This window comes from Melospiza melodia, chromosome 8 (genome assembly GCF_035770615.1).
Source record: "Melospiza melodia melodia isolate bMelMel2 chromosome 8, bMelMel2.pri, whole genome shotgun sequence".
NCBI lineage: Eukaryota > Metazoa > Chordata > Aves > Passeriformes > Passerellidae > Melospiza > Melospiza melodia.
The window spans coordinates 11,105,003-11,121,887 of record NC_086201.1 but is presented as its reverse complement, the minus strand read 5'-3'; the positions used below and the strand labels follow the sequence as shown (position 1 = coordinate 11,121,887).

The 16,885-nt window shown below is 38.8% G+C and overlaps 1 protein-coding gene across 1 annotated transcript in view; it reads left to right on the top strand.

Moving 5' to 3' along the window:
• The window catches only part of SLC49A4 (solute carrier family 49 member 4), a 66,275-nt gene that overhangs the window by 23,834 nt on the left and 25,556 nt on the right, over positions 1-16,885 (top strand). Inside the window, exons 3-4 of the mRNA XM_063161770.1 lie at positions 10,214-10,476; positions 15,934-16,063. Of these exons, the coding sequence (XP_063017840.1) occupies positions 10,214-10,476; positions 15,934-16,063 (393 nt within the window). The remainder of the gene's footprint in view (positions 1-10,213; positions 10,477-15,933; positions 16,064-16,885) is intronic.

Genomic DNA, 16,885 nt, shown 5'->3' with positions numbered 1-16,885 from the left:
TTTACATACATCTTATGTCTTAAATCTAGGCAAAAAGCTGTATGAGCTGAAATGTGTAAAAGAAAGAAATAAAATTAAGAAATCAGCCCACAGCCATAAAACTTTGGCTTTTAAGACTGATTGTGTGATGTAAGACTTCTTAAAATGTTTTGAAAGGCAGGATAATTAAAGACATGGAAGTAAAGGATGTAACATAATTTGTCATTTGTATTGAACACATTAATTAAGCAATTTATTAGAACTTTTTACGCTGTGGGCTGGTAGTGTTTGTCCTTCACATTAGATTTCACAACAGAGAAGCAGTTACTGAGGACCTTGAAGTCATGGCAGTGAGAGGATGGTCCTTAGCAGTGAGCACATTAAAATGTATGTTGGGAATCCAGCAAAAACCACAGAGAATTACAGTGGAAACAGAATGGTTGTTTACACAGTCAATTATAGGAAACACACCAATAGTTGGTAGAACCTATAAATGGGTCTTTTTGTGAATACTAACAGTTCCTAGGATTTTTAATATTTCTCTTTTATATATATATATTGTTGTGAACTTTGAAGATTCACTCTTAGCACATCTTTGGTATATTTTGGTTCTATTAGCTAGTTGCAAACTAGTTTGAATTTTACTCTTGTTAGACTTACCCTTTAATAATTCCACATTTTCCCCTTTTCTGTTGCTTAAAGCCTAAAGAATTAATGAGATAATCTAATTATTTGTGTTTTCTGATCCTAAGGCTGCCATAAGCCACCATTCTTATGCATTAAATATGCAAAGGAGCATCTTGGAAGAGGTTATTTCAGTAAAGGAAAGAGGTACTAGAATTCCTGTATTCTCTGGTAATACTGAACACACTTCTGTGCTCAAAAAATCCCAAACAATCCAAATTGGAGCATCTGTAGAGAAGAGGAATTTAAAGTGTTCTAGGGAATGAGAAGAGCCTGTTAGGAGAGGAAGGTAGACAAATCAGCCTGTAAGGAATAAAGACAGAGTGTGCTGAGTGTTTTGTCCTCCCTACCTCACTGGGGAAGAGAAATGAAAAAAGGATTTAATCTAAAGTGAGAGTCTGGGAGTAGAGAGATGAATAAACATACCTGTTTGTGTGCTGTAGCTCAGCAAGTGGAGGGGGAAAACATTAAAACTGAGCACTTGCCTGGTGCTTTTGGTGCTGATTTGTGCTGCAGGGCTGGTTTAATCCATGGCATCAGAAAAACAGGAAAGTGGGGAAAAAAGGAAACAAGTCATTCATGAGGAGGTTCACATGGGGGATACTTATTTATTATGCCTCTGTAATGTAACAGTTTATCTTGTTTCTATTACTTCCATCAGCTTCATCTTGTACACAGAGTTTATTTTTTAACCTCTGTTCCAAAGCATTTGTTTTAGATAAGAGGTCCTGTATTCTGAAGTGGTTATGATTCTTCCCAGCTTTGCTTATTTGTTGATGGTGGTGGGGGGTGATTTAGTGTCCCTCTGGCTGCCCAGTGGTCCCGCCTGCCACTGCTGGGGCCACGTGTCCTGTGATGCACCAGCAGCTCCTGATCAGCTTGGGGGGCAGCCACATTGGCTCCTCCTTCAGCTGCATCAGCCCTCGTGCAAAAAGGAGATGACTTGACAGCTCTGGTCGTAAATGCTCTTTTCCTTGTGCTCCTGTCCTGGACTTTGGCCGTGGCACTGTGGGTGTCACCCACCTGCAGCCAGCGTGCATGCTGAATTAGCAATTTACAGACCCTCTGTAAATTCTTGGAGTTTTAAAATTATCTCAGAAAGGGCTTGGTATTGCAGCTGTATTTAGTAGGCAGCACTTCTACAAGGCCTCAGTGCAAGCCTGTTCTGGAAAGGAAGAGGATTTATATTCTCTGTGGGATATTTAGCTTCATCTCATATAATGGCAGGTGGTATCCTCAACTGTAGAACGCTTTTAATTTTTTAATCATACTGAGCTCTTTGCCTTAGTTTGTGAGTCATATTATGGTGGCTAATTTCTGTCCTTAAAGAATTCATATTAATCAAATTTATATTGAAGTTGCTGCATTATAATCAAAACACCCTCTTGCTCTTTCACTTGCTTAATAAAAATTATTCAGGAATATTTAAATAGGTCTTGTTTATCCCATTCTTTAATTTGCTGCATCTCCTGTACACTCCTACTCTTTTACTAAAAAATCCTACTTAGGTCCTCTTTTGTACTAAGTAATCTTAATCAGCTTTCTCCCACAGCAGCCCAAATAGCAGCCAGTCCTGGTGCACTTCCCTGATAATTTTTTTCAGTATGTTTTGCCTCATTAGCCCATAATGTAATTGCCTACTTCGTGTTTACAATGTTGTGTACTTTGGGTTTGTTCATATTTGATGAGCATGTCCTCTATTAGTGTTGCTTTAAATATTTCTTCTTTTAGTAATGGGTTTGTGGAGTTGGTTAGTTTTAAATGAAAAACAAGAAAACAGAACTTAATAAAAAAGCCCCTCAGCTTTGACTTTATGTGCCTTTATCTTTCAAACCTGGATAAAGTGAAGAACTCCCCCCACAGGTGTGTGACAGGTGTGATGGCTGCACAATAGCACAGTGTGAGGATGCAAGGGAATTTGTCACCACAGTGCCAGGGGGTCTCACTGTACACCCACCTCATCCCTTTCCTCTGTCAGGATGTGTGATGGACACCTCAGGCTCTTTGCCTGAGATTGCTGCTTCCTCTCCTTGCAAATACTTGTCTCTCTCAGCAGGCTCTCAGTAATAAGTTTTGGAGTAACTCTGGTTTTCCAATCCTTTAAATTTAATCCCCAAACTCACTAGCTTTTAGACCATTGTAAATGTGTTTTCTTTAAGTGTGGGAGAAGGGCCGTGAGGCTGGGATGCCTGGGATGGAGATGCTGTGTCCCCTTCTAAGCCCACTCCCATAGTGGTCTGACTGACTGTGCCGGGGCCATGGTTCATACAGGGGGTAAAACATGAGCCTAATTCCTGATGAAAATGACAAAATGTGCATTCTAAGTTTTTCTCTTTTTTTTTTCATTCTATTTCTGGAGATAATGTACCAAACAATGACTCAGGCTTTGTGCTTTCAATAATATTTCTTACTGATCGGGGAAAAAACAGCTTTAAATTATTCCACATATCAATGGTCGCATGCATCAAAAACAAGCTAAAAAAAAGCTAATAGCCTCAATCCATGAATATCCAGAAGGCAGAAAGCTTTTATAGTATAAATATATCATTTAATGAAAATACCGAAAGGAAGTGCATTTCCATGAAATTCATCTATAGAATGTTATTTTTAATAGATGAATTCATTGCTTTACCCAGAGGTATTTTTCTTTCCAGTCTTTTTCCAGACATAGAGCCTTGGTTGTTCTCTCTTTGGGGTATAAACAAATCATCATTTGCATTTGTCATACAATGTAGCAATGAATTGCAGTAAAGCATGAATTTGACCTCTCTAATTCTCTTTGCCCTAAAAGTGCCTGAAAAAGTTCCTCTTACTAGGAGGTTCTTTTGTTATATTTATTTTTGTGAGTTTAAAGGAAAAGCTCTGTCCACTTCTAGTAGCTTGACTGTGAAAAATCAGAAGTGGTTGTTGACAGAACTAATGTTGGTTCCCTCTGAGGTATAATCAGTCTCCTAATATATAATGTGGGTAAGCCCATGGCTTTTCATGTGCCTTTTTTTGGGCAAGCAGTTTGCATCACACATCAGTATAGACACTCTAGAGTAGGAGGTATTTGCTTGCTTTGTTGCCATGTAGTGACACTTAAAAAGTGCTCTGAAGTCCTCCAGTGGAAGGGTCTCTTTCATTTGCTTCCAGGAGCTCCCACAATGAGCTAATCACTTCATAAACCTGTTTGTCTTCCAAATTAGCAAGAGCTGAACAATCCACTTGTTTCAGTGAATGAAATTGTCAGGCATGTGAAAGAAATATTAGCCATCCATTTCTATAAAACATCAACTTCTTTATCCAGAATTGCTTTTTGTTTTAATTTTTAGGCTCAGCAGTTCATGTAGTAACCTTTTCCACAGTAAGTGGCACACTGTAGCCCTGTCTTCCTGCAGAATCAGCATTTTTCGTGACTCCCTTGCTCCTCACACTTTCCCCAATAGTGGCAGAACTGAATTGCAGTTTATATGTGTTGTATTTGCACAGAAGTTTGAAAGTGACTAAGTGGTCAATTCTCATGGCAGCGAGTGGGAAAAGCAGGGTAGAAGTTTCACAAACAAAACCTGCACCAGAATCTCCTCTTCTCAGGGCTCTTGAAATGAGCTCTGCTTCTTCCTAAGATGCAAAGGGATTGAATTTTCCACTTGGGCTGGAAAATTGTCATTGTGTTTAGAGAGTCAGAGCAACACACTGGGGTTGGCAGCCCTGCTCTGCACTGTATTGTCTGCCAAAGAAAAGGTGAAAATGCTTTTTCCACACTGTGAATCAGTTAAAATTCTGATCCAACTTCTCCAGTCTTAGCCTTTCCAGAAAAGGTTCACTTTACATATCTTAGAACTGAACTTTGGATACTTATTTTAGTGTTGTGGGTTTTAAATCCGTTGTATCAAAAGTGATTTTTGAGTAAGTAGTTCTCCTTCCAGTGTTGCCTTTTTTTCCCCATCTGAGAGCAGAAACTAATGAGATTTTCTTTCATTTAAAATTCTCCTAAGTCCAGGCATTAGACACACGGTGGTAGGAACCCTACATGTCTGGATTTTTTACCTAGAAAAACCACTTATGTAACACACAGCTTTTAAACAGCTTAACAAATCCAGTACCTGATGTGACTGTGACCATGCATGCAAAGTTTCAACTTGTACAAGGAGAAAAAGAAAAATAAAGCCGACTCTAAATGGAAGTGCTTTCCCATCTTAACTGTATGGTATTATCATCAGTCACTAGAACCTTTTTCCAGTGTAATCTCACTTTTTTCATACCCAGTTTGCTCAGGTATATTGTAATTCCAGCATTTATAGCCTTTCATGGTTTTCTTTGTTGCTGCCTGTTAGGATATTTTAACAGTCACTGCAAGAAGTGAGTAAAACAGGTACAGCCAGGTCAGTTCTTGCTACAAGTATCAAATCTTCTCAGGGAAGTGGTGAAAAGTGCATAATTAAAGTTATTTATAATGTGACTTGATAAAAAAAATTGGGAAAGAGGTGACAGTATAGTACAGTAAGAGTTTTTCTTCTCTAATTTCTATTGCTATATTTGAACTGTCCCTTGTACTATATTTTTGCAATTCAGAGGCCAGTTTAGGAACAGAAGTGATCTTTATTTTGTGTAGAAGTGTGTGGTGTGTCCATATGTGTATTTTCTTAGATAGATACATAATGTAAATATGTAAGTTACTCATTACTCTGATGTTCTGCCATGTGATATTTCACACTACCATTTACCATAATTCCTCAAATTATTATTTTTTTCTTTATAAGGGCTCATAAAGGGCTCACGTTCAATTGCAAATTACAAGTTTGGCAGAGCACATCAATTCATTAGCAGGGAGGTCAGATGTTAAAAACCTTGACATATCAAAATGAGTGCTGACCTGGTCACTGAGACGTTAGAAACAAAATATTTTAGATAGATGTTTATTTCCTCAATTTTGCTTTAAGCTACAGTCATCAATTATTTTGTAAGTCGAGAATGAATTTCTGGTGTAACTTTTTTCCAATTTTCTCTTTCATGATTATGATTAAAAAGCCTTCTGCTCATGTTATTTCCTGTCATTTGACCTCAATAGCTTTCTACTTTTTGATACATGAAAATAATTAAATTATGATTGGATAAATAACACATCTGAAAACAGCACTGGGAAAAATAACAGATGAATATTACATTTTATAGTGCAATGAGACTGAGAAATGTTTTTCCATCTGGGTAAGATCCTGAGCTAAAGTTATCTTTTCATCTCTTTCCTCAGGAAAGAGAAAACTTGTGCAGTATGAAATTGGAATAGTGATGGGGAAAAGGCAGCTCCTCTTTGCACCTTTCCAGTAGCAGAAACAAGAAGAAAATCAGGGGATAACAGAAACAAACCTCTCTTGCTCTTGGGGCAGTTTTTAGCACTGATGGTGTATGAGAATAGACTCACAGGCTGTGAGACCAAAATCTAGTGCAGTGCTGATAAGATGTTGTAACAAACAGCAAAAAGCCACCAATACTGTTATGTTCATATTGCTCTGTCAGGTGGAGCAGCTGCTACATACATCTCCCAGAGCAGCAGCTTAGTAAATGCTCTGAATTGCATTTGGAATCTCTCATCCCTGCCTCTCTGGGGAAATGAGTTAAGGATGTGCAGAAGAACCATGCAAATAATCTTTTTCTCAGGAAAAAGTAGCTTAATTCAAGTCAGTATTGAAAAAGAGATAAAATAGGGTTTAAGCTGTTATTATATGCAGAGATATTTGAGGTAGTAGTCTGTATATTGATGGCAATTTAGTCTGAAAATAAGTGTTTATTAACTCAAATATGTTGGACTTGAGAAATTAAACAATATGAAGATAAGAGATGCTCTGCCCTGAATGATAATGTCAGGCTTGGTAAATGCCAAAAATGCAAATCTGTGAACAGACCACACCAGCCAGGACAAGGAGAGAGAGCAGCCAGGAAAACACCCACAGAAGACACTTTGAGAGAGGCAAAATTGGCTCACCCTCTGAAAAAAAACCAAAACAACAAATCCAAAACAACAAAGACAAAAGGCTAATATAGAATTTAAATACTGGATTAAGTTGCTACTTTATCCCTTGGGATCTGCAAAGTAAAATTAACATTTATTGCTCCCTTTGAGTATAAGATTGGTTATAGAGCTTTATTCAGATGATGGAGTTTGATAGACATAATCTAAATCTGAAGTACATGGTAGGAATATGTGTGTGTAATCTTCAAAATATATCAACTGGGGCTTTTGTCTGATGGTTTATTTAGAGGTTTTTTTACAAAACTTTTCTTCTTCTGTCAGATGAAGTGCCTACAGATTCTGCAAAACTATTGTACTCTTTTCTGATTTTACTGAGTTTTATTTGCCTTTAGGATGACTACAGAGGAGGCATATTTGGCTTAAAACAATAACACCAGAGTGGTGTCAGTGAACAGAAGTGGTAGTACACCTAAAGCTATGAAGGTTATTTTGTGGTGACACAGTTTTTCAAACATACAGTAACAAGAACATAATTTAAGCATTAAATTCACTTTGGAACAGGAGGAAATACTAAAATAAAATCATTATATGTTGCAGTAGTTACCTTATTTGCTACTGAAATGCAGTTGTTTCTGGGGATGTGCTGTAGCTCTGCAAATAGCCTGGAACATTTTAAAGTTTGAGAATAACTACAGTGAGATAAGTAGAATGAAAATACCAAAGTGCACAAGGATACCTTGGTTTGTCCCAAACATACTGGAGAGTAACCATGGGGTATTGATGTAATATGTCCTCCAGAAAAATACCAGAGCATTGTTTATATAGTACTTTTTCTTTATTTAAAACCATTTCATTTTGGATTAGCATTGTGTGAGAGTTTAACAAGCATTGACAAGGCCTGACCATGCCTTGGTGGTGTCCATCTGAATCACATTATCAACACTAGTAATGAAATTTGTCATTTCTGTGTGAGCATTAAAAAATCTCCAAAAACAGTGAATTGCTTGTAACTAAGAGTGGATATTATTTCTGTCCCAGCTCAGAAAGAGTTTCCTTTAGATGATATATAATAATGCTTCTTTTTTTGGATGTTTTTTATAAATTTTGTTTAAAAATTTAATTTCCAATCCACTGAGAATCAGTAGCATCTACTCCTTTCTACTGCAATCGATCTTGTTAATTCTATAAAGAGTCTGTAGGCATTTCTTTTGCATATTGTGTTCCTTTGTGTGCTTTAAAAACTCCTGCCATACTGTATATTATTCAGCCATTTGTGGCTTGAAACCCTGCGTAAATGCTGGCTTATGTTTCCCCATTTTCAAGCCGGAGCTTTTTATGTCTCACAACTCAAGTCTTGCAGCAATAACACTGAGTTCCTGCTATGGTTAAAAAAACACCACCCATTTGAAAATATCATCTGCCACCACTTTATTGCACAATGAATAGATTTACTTTGGAGAGTTGCAATAGCTCATGTGACTCTCTAGCTGTTTTCTAGGCATGAAGTTTTTATATAAGTTCTGAAATAGTTTTGCATTCTATGGCTGATTACTTTTTGAAAAAGTCAAAGTGGAAGATTTCTGACTGAATTCTGCAGGTAGGAGAGCCTTCAAAAAGTCCTTTTTGTATTTGTTCATTGTACTGCTATTAAGCCAAACTTTGCAGAGACTTCACTGCTTGGAAGTACTATCTCTGTTCTGTCACCAGCCTTATCTGTTAAATCCCAGTGAGTGTGAAAAATGAGAAAAATCTGGGTTTACTTGGCTGTTTCAGCAGTGTGTTGAGAATGGCCAGATTGCTGCAGAAGATGACTCTCTTGGAAACCCTAACAGCCCAGCCTTCTCATCTGTAGGCACATAGAGCTCATCTGAGTGTGTAAATAAAAATAAATAATGCAGTGAAAAAATATGCAGAGTATTTTGCTGAAGTGTTTCAATTTTGGATTTGCCATAACTAATTTAAATCTTCCGCTGGGATTTATGCAGGCAGGAGGGTCAGGTTTACAATGTTTATAATTTAAAGCTTTTCTGCTACTGCACCTTTTCTACTTTTATATCCTGTCATGATATCTTTTTGCTGCAAAGAAAGTTCCTTTTATTCCCTTTTCCTTTTCTGCTTTGAAGAGAACATTTGCTTCTCCTTTTATATGAGGTAATGAGATCAGAGTAGCTCTGGATTCTTTAAATCAATCTAATTTGGCTTCTTTTGGTGGATAGAATATCCTTCTTTTGCACAGGCCTTTCATTTCTTTGTGCAGCAGCTCCATTTCCAGCACTAGGTACCTGTGAAAAATGCGTATTTTATGATTGGTTTTTCTCAAATATTAAAATGAATATTATATGTGTTTTGTTAGAAAGTTATGCTGTATTAATTTTCTTAAGTAGTGTGTTAAATATAATTTTAGGTTATAATGTTAAAATAGAAACTATGCTATGTAAGATACTTTTTTTAAAGAAAGGACTTGCAGTGAGCTAGTTACCACAGGACACCTAAATCTTTCAGAGAAAAAGAATTTATTGCTCTGTTATCAGAAGAAATGAACTTCTTCCTGCCTCTCTCAGCCCTGATGATGCCGTTAGGATTCAGAGGAAGAAGCTGACACTGACCAGACAGAATCCTGTGTTTAAATGGAATTTATGCATCATGTGTGAGATGTATGAATATGCCACAGACTATTGTTTTTAAAGGTTAATCCTCTGTTAATGGATGTCCTTTTCCAGGCTTTTGCTGCCCAGAAGAAGGTACCCAGACGTCTGTAACTCTTTGTTTCTATTGTCTCATATTGTCCTAGTCCAAATTGTCCAAACTGTTATTACTCTAATCGTATTACTATTTTTATAACCATTTTATTACTATTAAATGTTGGAACCCAGAACATCCCTCTGGCTGTCCTGAGCAGCCAAGACCCCTGCTAGGGGTCTCAGAGACCCTGGCACAGAGCCCAAAATTCCTGTGGTTTTGATTATGACCCGTGGAGCAAATTACCAACCTTACATGAAGATCAGCAAGCCACAACAGTTTAGGTAGAATAATAGTGAAGTTATCACAGGGTGGAAAAGTAGATTTTGGGATTTTTGGTATGGGGGTTCAGGGGGCAAGATGGAGAGAACTGGGTGTGTCCAGCCTTTCTCCTTTTTCTTCTTCTTGGCCTCCATCTTCTGCTGTGATGTTGGCACTTACAGATTGGTTTAGAGCAGAAGCTCACTAAACCATAGTTTAGTAGGTATTGGAAAGTAATTGAAAACATTGTATACGTAGTTTTTAGTATAAAGACATAACACTGCCCCAGGGGCAGGCAGAGTGCCTGGAACTGTCTTGCTGGATGGACCTCGGCAGGACAGGAGAAAGATAAAAGATAAGATACAATAAACAACCTTGAGACCAAGAAATGAAGAGCTCCGACTCCTTCTTCAAGAGCCGGGCTGGGAAAAGAAACTTTGGAACTTTTCTCGGGGTCACTCTGACAAGCTAAATATCCCGACAATTAAACTTTTAAATTTTTTAAAACTAGTGATTGGCGTTTTCCACAGTACCTCACGAGCCTGTTTAATTCCCAAACCCCAGCGAGCGGTTCCCAGCGCCGTGTGTTGTGTCTCGCAGGCTGATCCACGGCGGGCAGCTGCTGAACGGGCTGGCGGGCCCCACGGTGATGAACGCCGCTCCCTTCCTTTCCACCACCTGGTTCTCCCCGGACGAGCGCGCCACGGCCACGGCCATCGCCTCGCTGCTCAACTACCTGGGCTCGGCCGCCGCCTTCCTGGTGGGGCCGCTGGTGGTGCCGCCGCCCAACGGGACGGCCCAGCTGGGAGCGCCCTCCAACACCCAGCACATCAAGGACCGCATCGAGGCCGTGCTCTACGCAGGTGAGACTAAACGCAACGTGTTCGTGCTCTCCTGTGTGTTGGTGCTTGAGATTCACTACCCTCTAGTGGCTGGTTTGCACAGGATCTAGTCTGTGCCTGGGGGAAGAAAATTTAATCAGGAGGATTCATTTTTTAAATAGCCTTTTGTACAGACTGACTTGAAAAGAAGTAGTTCGGTTGTTTGCATCGGCTGAACTTGGGAGAAATGTCTTCTTGGAGTTTCCCTGAGCTTCAAAACTGGTTTTTGCTTATTGAATTTTCATTAAAAATTTGTTTCCATGACAAGTTGGGTTTCTACTACTGTTTCTGTAAGGATGGAAATTCAATAGTCTTTTAGCATGAAATTCTGTTCTGCATTAACTGAGCCTTAATTTATGACCTGCATGTGCCTTTCAAATGTGATTAGATAATTAGTATTTCAGAATCCACAGAATCAGAAACATTGAAATTAAAACATGATAGATTTTGGTTTTAGCTAAAACCACGTAATTCTTACTGGTGAGCAATTTCAATGAAGTGACAACAGTTTAGTGGAAAAAATCACTGATATAAAATTCACCTGATAAAACTTGGGTTTTTTATCCTTGCTCTTTTTATTACAATGGTTTCTATGCCTCTTCCTGTCACTCAAAAAAATTAGCAGCAAACTTTAAGGAAATAGAATTGGTTAAGTGGCTAAAGTGTCTGCATTCTAATTTTTAGTGAATATAATTTGGTACAGCATTTAAGAGTTGCATCTGATAGGGGTTTTCCCCTCTTATAATTGCATCCTCTGAAATCCAGCCAGGAGTTAGTCCTAAGTGTTCCAGAAGTCCTAACATATATATACTGTGTAGTTTATGTGGAAGTTTAGTGGATTGAGTTAGCTGTTTGTGATCACTTATTCCTGGACGTTATCCTTATGGAAATTTGTCAAGTTAATATTCCTGTTGGGCGAGGGCCACTTTAATGTTTGTTTTAAAGAAAGTGTAATAGAATTTGGATCATGAGTTCAGCAAGTATTTTTGAGTAAGCTACTTTTTATTGGACTCAAATGGAACAACAAGGAAATTCAGGTTTAGCTAAGCCTTTTTCACAAGTAAATATGGTGTTAGGCTCTGAAAATCTCCTGGCAGATGAAAATGTCTGATGTGAAAGAAGGAAAAACGAAAGCAAGTCAGGTTTTGTCCTGAGGAGCCCTATATAAGGGGAGGAAAACCATAGCAATTAGAGAAGTGCTGTAGCTCTCCCTCTGCAGATTTTACAGGGAGAGGAAAGAATTCATCTGCCTAAGGAATTACCTGCTGTGCTTGTAACCACTGTTTAGAGTCTGGTAGCAGTAGAAATGTTGCCTTCAGCAGTGCATCAGATTCACATTCTCTTCTGTTCTCTTTTGGGAGGTTTTCCTAAGCATTTTCCTCAGAAACAGGGACGGATGTTGCCACCAAGGTTCAGGTCTTGCCTGCCTCACACCTCAGCAGGACTCTTTCTACTTTTTTGAGCTGGCAAGGATGTGGGAACACCTTTGTAGACCTGTTTGGGATCACTGGTCCCAGCAGGCAATGATTCTGCAGCAGCTCTTCAGCTTCCTAGGAATTGTGTTTTGTGGGGCAGCTGTATTTCTCACTTAGTATTTGAACGTGCTTTGAACAGAGATAGTTTCTTTGTGCTGGTGTTTGTGTCCTATGGGATGTGTATTTTCAGGAGCTGCAAACCCTGTAGCTGTTCAGACAATGACAGAGAGCTGCTTTGTGAACATTGCTGGCCTGCAGTGAATCACAGTAATGATGGAAAACCTCCAAGAGGTTTAAAATTGCTAAAAACTGTCAAAGAGGAGTTTGCTTTGGATCCCTCATGGGATTTGTTCTGTCTCAGCCCTGTTTCCCTGGAGAGCTGAAGGCACAAGGTTCCTCTGACTGCTTCCCTGTGCTCTCTTGTGTCACATGGGGTCCAGAGGTGGAAGGACAGCTGCTCTGTGGTGGGTAACAGCGAACAGACAGCTCTGTTCACCTGTGGGACAAAAAAATACCTGGTAGGTGTGGTAGGGTACTATTTGTCCCTTTAAACAGCTGTGCAGAAAACTAGGCTCAGATTGATGTCACAGATTAGAAGCAAAGATTTTGCAGAATGTAGAAGAGCAAGAATTGCTGGACAGAAATGTCCCACTTCCCCACTTCTTCAGCCAGTGTGGTCAGGTTTGGTATGACTTGTTCTTTCAGATACTATGGGAAAGCCAGTTTCACAGGGTAAGCACTCTGCATTTCTAATGAGCATGTTGCTTTTGTGTGAGCTAGCATTAAATAAGCAGCCTCCAAAAATTAGATGATGTCTTTTAAAAGACAGCAACGATGTGAATTGTTGACTTGGGATCAGTAGTGTGCCAACAGTGTGCAGATTTTCCAAGGACTTAAGCTCAAACATGATTACGAAGCAATTGCTTATAAACCCATTCTGAAATTGCTCTGTTAACTCCAGTCTCTTCTGTGTTTTAATAAATTGCTGTTCCTTTAGCTCAAACATGGACTCAGCTCAGCTGAATTGCCACAGCCTCTTTCTATGTTGTCCATGTTGCTGCACATTCTGGTTCACAGCTCAAGTAGTATGGGTGTAGCAGATCAGGATTGAATTGTATTACCTGGATCATGTAAGGAATGAATTATTCCAGACTGCAGCCAGAGCCTTTAGCTTTGTACTTTGCTAAATATCAATGTAAAATTATTATTTGTTTAAAAAAAAAAAAAAAAAGGGTGTGTGTGTAAGGGGCCCTCATGCACCCTGGAATATTCCCACAGAACAAGGTGGGGAGGAGAGTTTCTGGAATTGAAGAGGTTTTTGTGCTATGAGTAGCTTGTCTGAAGGAAAAATACTTTGTTATCAAGGAGTCTTGAACCTCTTTTTTTTTTTTCCTTTCTTTCTTTGTTTTTTGTTTTTTTTTTTTTTTTTACACAAGCATCATGGTGCCTGCTTCCTAGGCTGAGATGCAGGCATCTCTCACATCACAAGTCACTGTGGTGTGATACCCAGCTTTTGTGAAGCATTCCAGTTTCACTCCTCAACAAGTACACAGATGTGTACATATCTGTGTCTCTGCACACTAATTTATGAGTTGCCCCATTTAATGTGCTTTGCCTTGTTTGAGAGCATTCATTGCACTTTTGAGAAGCTGGCAGCTTCTAAAGAAGAGCCTCTCTCTTGTGACTGCAGCTCCCTCGTTCTCAGCATTGACCTATTTCTTACCTTCTTAATTTTGCTTACTTTCGCTCATTACTTACCTGCCCAGGAAAAGTTTTAGATTGTATTCCTCTTTCTCTAATCTAGTAAATTAAATTATGGCAATAAGGGTGTAGGTTTCTTATTGAGGAAGGATTTCAATACATTAGATGTGTTTGGCAGTACCTGGACTTTTGTTACAGGTGTAAGTATTGTATACAAAGCTAAGATGGCACTAAAAACTCATATTCTTCAACAGAGGGAGATGCTTTTGTTTCCACTGTGAATTTGTTACTTTTCATTTAGGCATGGAGCAGAGCTATCTAGGCAAATTTGTTAGCCTGAAAAGTATAACACTGGGAAACATTAAAGAGTTGCAAGAAGCTACTGCAAGGACAGCATCCTGAACTTAGTAATTAAAAAAAAAAAAAAAAAAAGACAAAAAAAGAAAAAAAAAAGGTTACTGTACTGCTCCTACTACAGTAATTTGACTGGTAGAAATCTTGAGGCAGTGCACAGATGAGACCCCAGATGGGCACCTGTTATGAAATATTTCTGTGATTTAAATATTTCTGTGATTCTGCAGAATAAAACTTGGCCTTTCCCCTTGCAGTATGAGAAGGGCACTTTAGTACCTTGGACAAAATTGATGGGATTGTGTGATCACATTCTTGATTGGCTATACCTATCTGCAATCTTAAATCTTCCTTTAATATGTGATTAAAATGTGTGTAATATATATGTCTATAAACCTGTATGTAAACTAGAGGCAGGAGGTGGGGAGATAAACAGCTTTTACTGAAGAGCTGTGTAGAATCATCCTGTAGTGAAAGAGCATCTCATCCCTTTCTTAGGTCTGGGGTGATCAGTTACTGCCAGGTCTTTATTCAGTGATCATGGTGTCCAAGACAATGTGCACAAAGATGGAAATTAATCTGTTTTCTGAAGAGCAGAGGAGTAAGATCAAGTTTAAGTGCCCTTGGCCCTTGAAACATGCAGTTACACCAGAGCAGGAAAAGAGACACCAAGTAATTCAAAATGAGTCCTTTAGTATTTGATGATGAAAAATGGCATTGTCACACTCCCGATATGCCTTTTTTCCCATATGCCAAATAGAAGCATTCATTTCCCTTCTCCATCTTCAGCTGATCTATTTAGACTCTGAGTGTTATTTACTTTTCAGTTTCCTGAATTTATTTTCTTCTAGTTTAGCAGAAGACCTGGCAAAGTGCCATGTTCATATTGATTTATTAAAAAAGAGAAGAAAAAAAAGAAAATTAAGGCAATTGAGTATCCAGCTCTGCTGGAATTTATTTGTGCTGTCAGTGAACACTCCTTTGTTATAAGATCACAAGTTCTTTTAAGATAACACACTTCAGCTATACATTTTTCTCTCTATCAGCAAAGAATCTTGTTTTCAAAGGCAATAGGAGAAATACTGGGATTGAGGACTGTGGAGAACATGATATATATTGTAAAAGGCCTGTAAAACAAATTAATTAGACTGACTGTGGGTAGAGTTGTTTCTCTTCAGAATGTCTGCTCATGGGACTTACTGTTTTCTATGAAGTGCTCATCACTTCTCAAGCTCAGGTTCAAACTTCTGCTATGAAATTTTTCAAAGATTTTGAATTCCTGCTGCTAAACAAGCAGAGCATCCACAAACAGCTGTATTCTTTCTTTTTCCCCCTCTTACCTGCACTTTTTCTATTCATGAGCCATGGCTGCTTCTGCACTTTGCTCTTTATATTCTGTTGCCATGTAGTACTGTTTGTGTTGGAACTGCTGCCTTGCTTGACCTTTTGTTTGCCTTCATCATCTTGTGCAATGAATAATTGTTATTGCATGCCCTGGGGCTTCCCCAGTCCCATCTGTTTCAAGTCTCTAGCATGCTGTTACCTGCACTGAGCTACTTCATCGAAAGGAAACGTGGCCAAACCCTCATATTGCAGTTCTCTCTGAAGAGAAAAAGCAAAAGCTTTCCCTTTGCTTCACTGAGTTCTCTGTGTGTGAGCCTTGTTCTCTGCAGCACCTATCACTGGAATGGACTGCCAGTCTCACTGATTCTCCATCTCAATTTGAAGTCTTGTTTGGAGAAGGAGAAAGAAATTCCTCCCTGAAGTTACGGAATTCTGTTGTCAGGAGCAGTCAAGCACTTGTGATGGGATTTATGTCTCAGAAGCGGGCTGATAACAGCACTGCAGTGAAATAAGTCTTTCAATGCTAACATCTGTTCTTGGTTTTGTTTTTCTTTGCCCTCCTGTTTAGAATTTGGAATGGTTTCCCTGATATTTTCTGCAGCGTTGGCCTACTTCCCCTCGCGCCCTCCGTTCCCCCCCAGCGTGGCTGCAGCGAGCCAGCGCCTCAGCTACAGGAGAAGTTTTTGCAGACTCTTAAGGTAGGACCTCATTGGGTTTCCACTTCAAAGCAGATCAGTGCCTAAGTAAATAAAAACAAGTGTGCTTTAATCTTCTCATTGAGCAAACAAGTCAGTTTGTAGTACTTTTAAACAAAATAAAATTAAATATTAATGTCAAGACATAAAAGGATGCTAACTGCTAAAGAGCAGACATTAAATTTTAAACCATTGTGTGTATCTCCACTCTTCATGCCAGTCCTTCAGCACCAGCAGTGCTTTAGTCATCCTGTTAGCATGGCTTTTCTTATGCAATGCTTCTGTTACATCAGGTTATACAAGGTTGTTAAAAGTGAGCAGTGAGAAAACAGTGAATAACACTGGGCAAAACTAACTTCTAAGTCGTTTTTTTCTGTGCTTATTATATTGGAATGAATTTGGGGTTTACTTGTCTTCTGAAGGATTATTCAGCTGCTTTCATTCAACCATAGAAGCAATGAATGAATTATCTAAAACTGTTATATGATCTATTAAATCTCATTAATTGTACGTTAAAATATTAAGTGGGAATAGGAAAAATGTTTTCAGGTGTGTTTCTGGATAGGCTCAAAGGTGAGCTAGCTTGCTTTGAAGTTTTAGATTAAATAAAAAGAGAGGTTATAAAGAAAGAGACATTATTGCAGCTTCTCCCTCTTGGGTTCTTTTGGTAAGACACAGTCCCACTTCCCCCAGTGTTTGTACAGTGTCTTGTGTAATGTAAATATGATCTGTGAGGAGTAGCTAAAGCAACTGTAATATTAAGGGTGTATAATTGTGAAGGCCATGCCCTGTAGATGATACTGCACAGAGGAACTTCTGGGGCAA